The sequence below is a fragment of the Scylla paramamosain genome, chromosome 31 (assembly GCF_035594125.1).
Source record: "Scylla paramamosain isolate STU-SP2022 chromosome 31, ASM3559412v1, whole genome shotgun sequence".
In the NCBI taxonomy this organism is placed as follows: Eukaryota; Metazoa; Arthropoda; class Malacostraca; order Decapoda; family Portunidae; genus Scylla; species Scylla paramamosain.
This window is the reverse complement of record NC_087181.1, coordinates 697,501-705,000: the sequence shown is the minus strand read 5'-3', so window position 1 is coordinate 705,000 and position 7,500 is coordinate 697,501. Positions and strand designations below refer to the sequence as shown.

The 7,500-nt window shown below is 41.9% G+C and overlaps 1 protein-coding gene across 1 annotated transcript in view; it reads right to left on the bottom strand.

Annotated features, from left to right (window-relative positions):
* The window catches only part of LOC135116363 (neuronal acetylcholine receptor subunit alpha-10-like), a 132,347-nt gene that overhangs the window by 12,810 nt on the left and 112,037 nt on the right, over positions 1 to 7,500 (bottom strand). The window contains 3 exon segments of the mRNA XM_064033743.1: positions 1,496 to 1,694; positions 1,696 to 1,722; positions 6,033 to 6,037. Of these exon segments, the coding sequence (XP_063889813.1) occupies positions 1,496 to 1,694; positions 1,696 to 1,722; positions 6,033 to 6,037 (231 nt within the window).

Below are 7,500 nucleotides of genomic sequence, written 5' to 3'. Positions count from 1 at the left end.
TTATATCTTCAGTGTTCGTTTTTCTTTTTTCTTAATTTTCTTCTTATTCGTTTTCTCATCATAATTATCTTTTTCTTTTTTTTTTTACGTTTTCCTCTTCCTTCTCGTCGCCTTCGCATCATTATATTTTTTTATCCTGTTTTCCCTTTTCTTGGCCATTTTCATCCTTGTCCTCGCGTTCATGTCCTTGCTAATTTGTTATTCATCGTCATCACAATTATAACCACCACATCATCATCATCATCATCATCACCATCATATTCTAATGCATTTTTTCCCATCTCCATCAAAGCCATAAAAAGACCTTCCTTAATTTAAATCCCTTTCTTTTATTTTGCTCTTCATTCTTATCATTCCTCTCATTTTCACGTTCCTTTTATTTTGTTCACCACCACCATCACCACCACCACCACCACCACTACGACCCTCTCATTTTTCATCTCTATCAAACATTTATTTTCTTTCCTCATTTTCATCACCGTTCTCATTTTCATGTCCTTGTTACTTTGTTCACCACCACCACCACCACCACCACCACCACCACCACCACCATCCTCTAATATATTTTCACCTCCTAACAAACTCATAAAGCAGATCAGATCTCTTCCCTTATCTATTATTTCCCTCGTCACTGTCATCACCGTCCTTGCGTCCTTATTATTATTACTCTTGTTCACAGCCACCACCACCACCACAACCACCACCACCACCACCACCACCACCCTGTAATACATTTTTCATACCGCTATCAAACTCATAAACAAAATCATGAGCAACAACATCCCTCCATCCCTTCCTTTTTCTATTATTTCCTTCCTCATTTTCATCATCGTTCTCGTGTTAATGTTATGCTATTATTCGTACCTGCCACTCTTGATTTCCACCACCACCACCACCACCACCACCACCACCACCTTCTAATACGTACATTTTTCACCCTGTATCAAAATCATAAACAAATTCCCGAAATCCCTTCCTTTCTCTACTATTTCCTTCCCTCTAACGTTCTTTTTTTTTATGTTATTCCTATCATTTGTCACTCTTACTCTCCACCACCACCACCACCACCACCACCACCAACAGCCCTCTATAATACGTTTTTTCACCCTGGTATCAAAGTCGTAAAGCAGATGAGGAGAGCAGCTTCCCTTAATCTCCCTGTGGATCAATAGTTTCGATGCGCTGAAGCGACGGAGTTACGGCATCAGGTTGGCGCGTTAATTAGGTATTGGGTATTTGGTAATAATTTGAGAGTTACTGAAACACGGATACTGAAATTACCGGGAAATATTGCGCTGGGATAATGAAAGCAGAGAGAGAGAGAGAGAGAGAGAGAGAGAGAGAGAGAGAGAGAGAGAGGAGGAGGAGGAAGGATACAAGGTAATAGTAGTGTAAGAATAAACACGAAGTAGTAGTAGTAGTCATAGTCGTAGTCTCTCTCTCTCTCTCTCTCTCTCTCTCTCTCTCTTACTAACACGTACACACACACACTCACCAGTAGTTTGGGAGGGCAGCTGCGTGGTAGCGGTGGTGGTGGTGCCGGTGGTGGGGGTGGCGGTGGTGGTGGTGTCGTTGTTGGGAGCCTGTGGGGGGTAGAGGCGGTGAGGGTGGAAGCGAGGCGACACGCTGAAGTGATCCACGCTCTCCACCTCGGTCATGTGCAGCTTGTCTGGGCTGAGAGACGTGAGCTTGATGCCGCCGCCCCCGCTCTGGCCTGAGGTCCTGCAGGGGAGAGGATAGCGGTGTTAGAGGGATGGAGGGTGTTGGAGAGAGAAGGGAGGGTGTGTTGGAGTGTTTAGAATGGCGAGTTACAGAGATAATGAACAAGAGGAGGAGAGAGAGGAGAAATGTATGTATGCATGTATGTATGTATGTATCCATATGTCTATCAGTTTGTATCTGTTTGTCTGTTTGTCTGCCTGTCCGTCTGTGTGTATTTATCTATCTATTCATCAATGTATCTGTTTTTATTTATGAGAAGAAAAGTTAAAGACACAGGATTGTTTAAGTCGAATAGTTAACAACAAAGAAAACAATGAGAACAGAGGATGTAGAAAGATAATAGAGATATGAATGATAAGAAGATAAATAGAGAAAGAGAAACGAAAAGACAGACGGATAAACAAACAAACAGACAGACAGACAGACAGAGAGAAACAGAAATGAAAGAGAGAGAGGTGTTACAGATAAACAAAAGAAAAAAAAATTTAGACAAAAAATATAGAAAGAAACAAGTGAACAAATTTTAAAAAGAGGAATAGATGAAGAAAAACAAAACAGGAAATTACGAAAAAAAGAAAAAAACGAATGTAGAGAGAATAATAAATGAAAAAAGAAATACGAAAGGAGACGAAGGGAATTAGATGAAAAATAAATTTGAGAAAAGAAAAAGAGGAGGAAGGAAGAAGGGAAAGAGGGTGTGAAATTAGGAAATGAGGATGAGAAAGGAGGAGAGAAGATTACTGAAGAGTTTTAAGGAGCGAAAGTGGATGGAGAAAATCAGGAGAAAGGAGGAGGAGGAGGAGGGGGGGAGGAAGGAAGGAGGGAGGAAGACAAATAACCAAGAAAGAGAGGAAGAAGAAAAAGGAGAGGAAGGGAAGTTGGAAGAAGATAATGAAGTGATGTAATGAAAATGAGAGAGAGAGAGAGAGAGAGAGAGAGAGAGAGAGAGAGAGAGAGAGAGAGAGAGAGAGAGAGAGAGAGAGAGAGAGGAGAGAGAGAGAGAGAGAGAGAGAGAGAGAGAGAGAGAATGACGAAATATGATATATGAGGCATGGGATTTGTGAAGGAAAAAAAAAAAGAGATGGAAGAGGAGGGAGGAAGCGGAGGAGGAGGAGGAGGAGGAGGAGGAGGAGGAGGAGGAGGAGGAGGAGGAGGAGGAGGTACAGAAAGAAAAATGGTGAAACAGCTTGAAATGAAAGGCGGTGCAACCCAGATAAAAGAGAATTTGGAAGAAGAAAACCGATAAGAAAAAACGGAGGAGGAGGAGGAGGAGGAGGAGGAGGAGGAGGTCAAAGAGAAGAAGAAGAAGAGGAGGACGAGCTAGAAGAGAACAACAACAACAACAACAACAACAACAACAACAACAATAACAACAAAAATAACAACAAACAACAACAACAACAAACAACAACAACGACAGAAACAAGAACAAAAACAACAACAACTATAATAACAACAACAACAAGGAGGAGGAGGAGGAGGAGGAGGAGGAGGAGGAGGAGGAGGAGGAGGAGGAGAAGAAGAAGAAGAGAAAGAAGAAGAAGAAGAAGAAGAAGAAGAAGAAGAAGAAGAAGAAGAAGAAGAAGAAGAAGAAGGACAAAAATATCACAGAAGAAACAGAGGAAAAGAAAATGAAAGCGAAAAGAAAGAGAAAGAGGAGGAAGAGGAAGAGGAAGAGGAAGAGACGACGACAACGACAACAACGAAGATGGCAATAAGAACAGGAGGAGGAGGAGGAGGAGAAGGAAGATGAGGAGAACAAGCAGCAAAAGAAAGCAAAAATTGAATAAATTGAAAACGAATAAAATAAAAAAAAAAAAAAAAAAAAAAAAGGAAGGAGGAGGAGGAAGACGAGAGCAAACAGTAAAGAGAAAAATTTAAATAAAAAGGAAAGGAAAAAAGAAAAAAAAAAAACAATAATAGCTAAGGAAGAAAGATGAAACAAAACAATAAAAAATAAAGGAAAGAATTCAATAAAAATACGTAAAAAGTAAAAAAAAAAGAAGTGAGAAGAAACATTAGAATAAAAAAAAAACATTAAAAGGAAGATAAATTAAACAAAAAACAAAACGAAAAAGAATAAAAAAAGCGGAGAGAGAGAGAGAGAGAGAGAGAGAGAGAGAGAGAGAGAGAGAGAGAGAGAGAGAGAGAGAGAGAGAGAGAGAGAAAGAGGAGAAAAAAAAGAGAAATAACACCAACACACACACACACACACACACACATCACACTACCCCCTCTCTCTCTCTCTCTCTCTCTCTCTCTCTCTCTCTCTCTCTCTCTCTCTCTCTCTCTCTCTCTCTCTCTCTCTCTCTCTCTCTCTCCCCCCCATCACCCCTTTCTTCACGGTGTCCCTCCGCCGTTTGACACTCTTATTTTTTGTCGCAATAATTACAGTTTTACCGCAGCCCTCATGTGTTCCCGCGACTGTCACACTCCGGCTATTAATTAAGGGAGCCTCTTCTTTTTTTTTTTTCATCCATTCTCTCCCGCGTAGTTAATTAAAGCTCAATATCACTCGCCGAATTGCCGATACATCACTTTTTTTTGTGCGTCTGTGTCCCTGTGTGTGTGTGTGTGTGTGTGTGTGTGTGTGTGTGTGTGTGTGTGTGTGTGTGTGTGTGTGTGTGTGTGTGTGTGTGTGTGTGCGTGCGTGTTTGTCTTTCGATCTATTGCTTATGATGGTGAAAGTTCTTGTTTAATTTTAACTAAGGGAAAAGAGGAAGAAGAGGAGGAGGAGGAGGAGAAGGAGGAGGGGACAACAACGACGATAACGAAGAAGAGGACGTGAACAAGAATGGAGGAGGAAGAGGAGAAGAAGGAGGAGAAGAAGAAGCAGAAGGAGGAGGGGAGAAGGAGGGGAAAGAAAACAACGACAATGACAACAAACAACAACGACGAAGAAAATAAGGAAAACTAGGAGGAGGAGGACGACGAGGGCGAGAAAAACGGTTATGTTGAGTGAGAATGACGAGGAGAACGAGGGAGAATAAAGAGAGAAAGAATAAAGCGAAGAATGAGATGAAGTGCAATTTCTCTCGCTTGGGGTCATGGAGCTGAGAGGAAATAAATGGGAAGGAGACGCGAGAGAGATTCATTAAGAGTCTCATTGAGGGAGTGACGGCAGAGGAGTGAAGGGTTGGTGTTCCTTCCTTCCATTCACTCCCGTACTGTGAAAACGCTTTGCTCTCTCACCACGACTATTTTCAAAGGCCACGGAGATGATAAGCCGGGTTCTCAAGAGTGTTTCTCCCCGTTAATAATGTAAAAATCTTGTTATAAAAACCATCAAAAATATCCTTAAAAACCCGTATAACTTCACCATAACTATTTCCAAAGGCCACAGAGATAATTATCCGGATTTTCACGAGTGTTTCTCCTGTTAATAGTGTAGGAAATCTTGTTAATCTGTCAGTAGAACCATTAAAAAAAAAACATCCTTAAAAAACCCATGTAACTTTAACATAATTATTTTCAAAGATCACAGAGATGATTAGCCGTGTTTTTCACGAGTGTTTTCTTCTGTTAACAATGTAGAAATCTCGTTATTCTGTCACTAGAACCATAAAAAACACCTTTAAGGACCCGTGCAATTTCACCTCGACTATTTTCATCCTCCTCTTCCACCTCATCTTCACCTTTCAGTTTTCTAATGCAGGAGAAAAAAATTTCCTCAACCTTCTCCACTCACGATTATCAGCTGCCCGTCTATCCCAGGTCACCCCAGCAACGCTTCTCTTCATCTAGTCTTCCATCTGCTGATTTACAATTGCTTCCTTCTGCCCTTATCTCAGTAGAGGTGGTTAGGAATGTGAGGAGAGAAATGGTGCCTCAACTCAGTCTTCTACTAGTATTGCAAGTGCATCAGGAAGCACTGTAGGCGGCACGAGCTCCTGAAGGCGTCACTTAATATCCAGTGCGAGCTATCAGGGATGATTAGCAAGGTTCTCAAGAAAGTTTGTCCAGTAAATAACATAGAAATCTTGTTAATCTGTCACTGGGACCATAAAAACACCCTTAAAAACTGGAGCCTTTTGAAATAAATCGAGGTGCGGCGCAGAAGAGTTTCAGAATAAGGTCCTTAGTAAGAGTACCAATCAAAAAAACTGCCCATTCTTTTTCTCCACTATCGTTTTAAGAGTTTTTCCTCAGTCTCACGTCCCTCTGATCTGCTGACACTTCTAGCAAAAACCTGATGATTGATAGTTACTGTGGAAACCAAAAGGGAGTTAAGATTGAGGGACAGCACAAAACAGAGCGAGTGAGTGAGACAGATTGGTTGACGTGAAAGGATTGTATAATTCTGCTATTGCGTTCACTCTTGGTGTCTCATCTCTGCTGCCTTTAAGTGAATGTGGTAGTAGTGGTGGTGGTGGGTAGTAGGGGATGGTGGTAGTGGTGGTGGCAATAAGAACATAAACATATGAACACAAGAAAATAAGAAAAACTGCAAGAAGATACAGGACTCCACGTGGCAGACTATCTATCTGTCTGTCTGTCTATCTATCTATCTATCTAAGTACGAATAGCTACCCACCTACGTACTTTCCCACCTTGTCTATCTACGTCTCTTTCTATCTACCCACACACCTGTCTATGTATATATCTACCTATCTATCTATTTATCTATCTGTTTTCCCTCCTTCCACTGCACTAGTCATCGTACCCCAGGCAGTGCAGCACGAAGGCAAGCTGAGGTAATAAACGCACTCGGTTTGACGCAATGATTCCCCGGTGATGTAGCAGCGAGCGGCGTGAAAATGATGTGCTGAAATGAGCAGTAATTCCTCCTCCGTTACTGCGGGCTGAGGTGGCGGTAATGATTGCCGGGGCGACCTCGGGTTATGAGGGATGGGAAACACTTCAGGGAGGTTAATTTCAAGGGATCCCAGTGTGTCTCTTGTTCTTCCTTCTATTGTTACTACTACTACTACCTACTACTACTACTACTACTGCTGCTGCTACTACTACTACCACTACTGTTACTGCTGCTGCTACTACTACTACTACTACTACTACTACTACTACTACTACTACTACTACTACTACTACTTGCTGCTGCTGCTGCTGCTGCTGCTGCTGCTGCTACTACTACTACTGGGAAAGATTCATCAAAGTGTCTTCGGTATGTCTTTTTCTTCCTCTTTCTTTTGTTGTTTCTCCTACTACTACTGTTACTACTACTACTACTACTACTACTACTACTACTACTACTACTACTACTACTACTACTACTACTACTACCACTATTAACTAACTACTACTACTTCCCAACCCCCGTCCCTTCTTCTCTTCTCCATCCTCCTCCTCCTCATCTTCACCTTTCAAATTTCTAATGCACGACAAAAATTTTCCTCAGCCTTCACTCACGTTTATCAGCTGCACCGTCTATCCCAGGTTCCCCTAGCAACCCTTCTCTTCATCTGGTTCTCCATCTGCTGATTTACAATTGCTTTCTCCTGCCCTTATCTCAGTAGAGTGGTTAGGATGTGAGGAGAGAAACGGTGCCTCAACTCAGTCTTCTACGAGCATTGCGAGTGCATCAGGAAACACTGCAGGGCGGCACGAGCTCCTGAAGGAACGTCACTTAATATCCAGTGCGAGCCATCAGAGGCCAGGCGATCATTCAACAGTCAGCCACTGGAGAGATGAGAAAGCTGGAGGAGACGGCTCAGAGAACTTACTAACTTCATGAGAGCTGTTTTAACAACGCGTGAGATGCGAAAGCCTCTAGTTTCGATTAATAGTATTGGATACAATGAGAATGTTCATTGTAGAAAG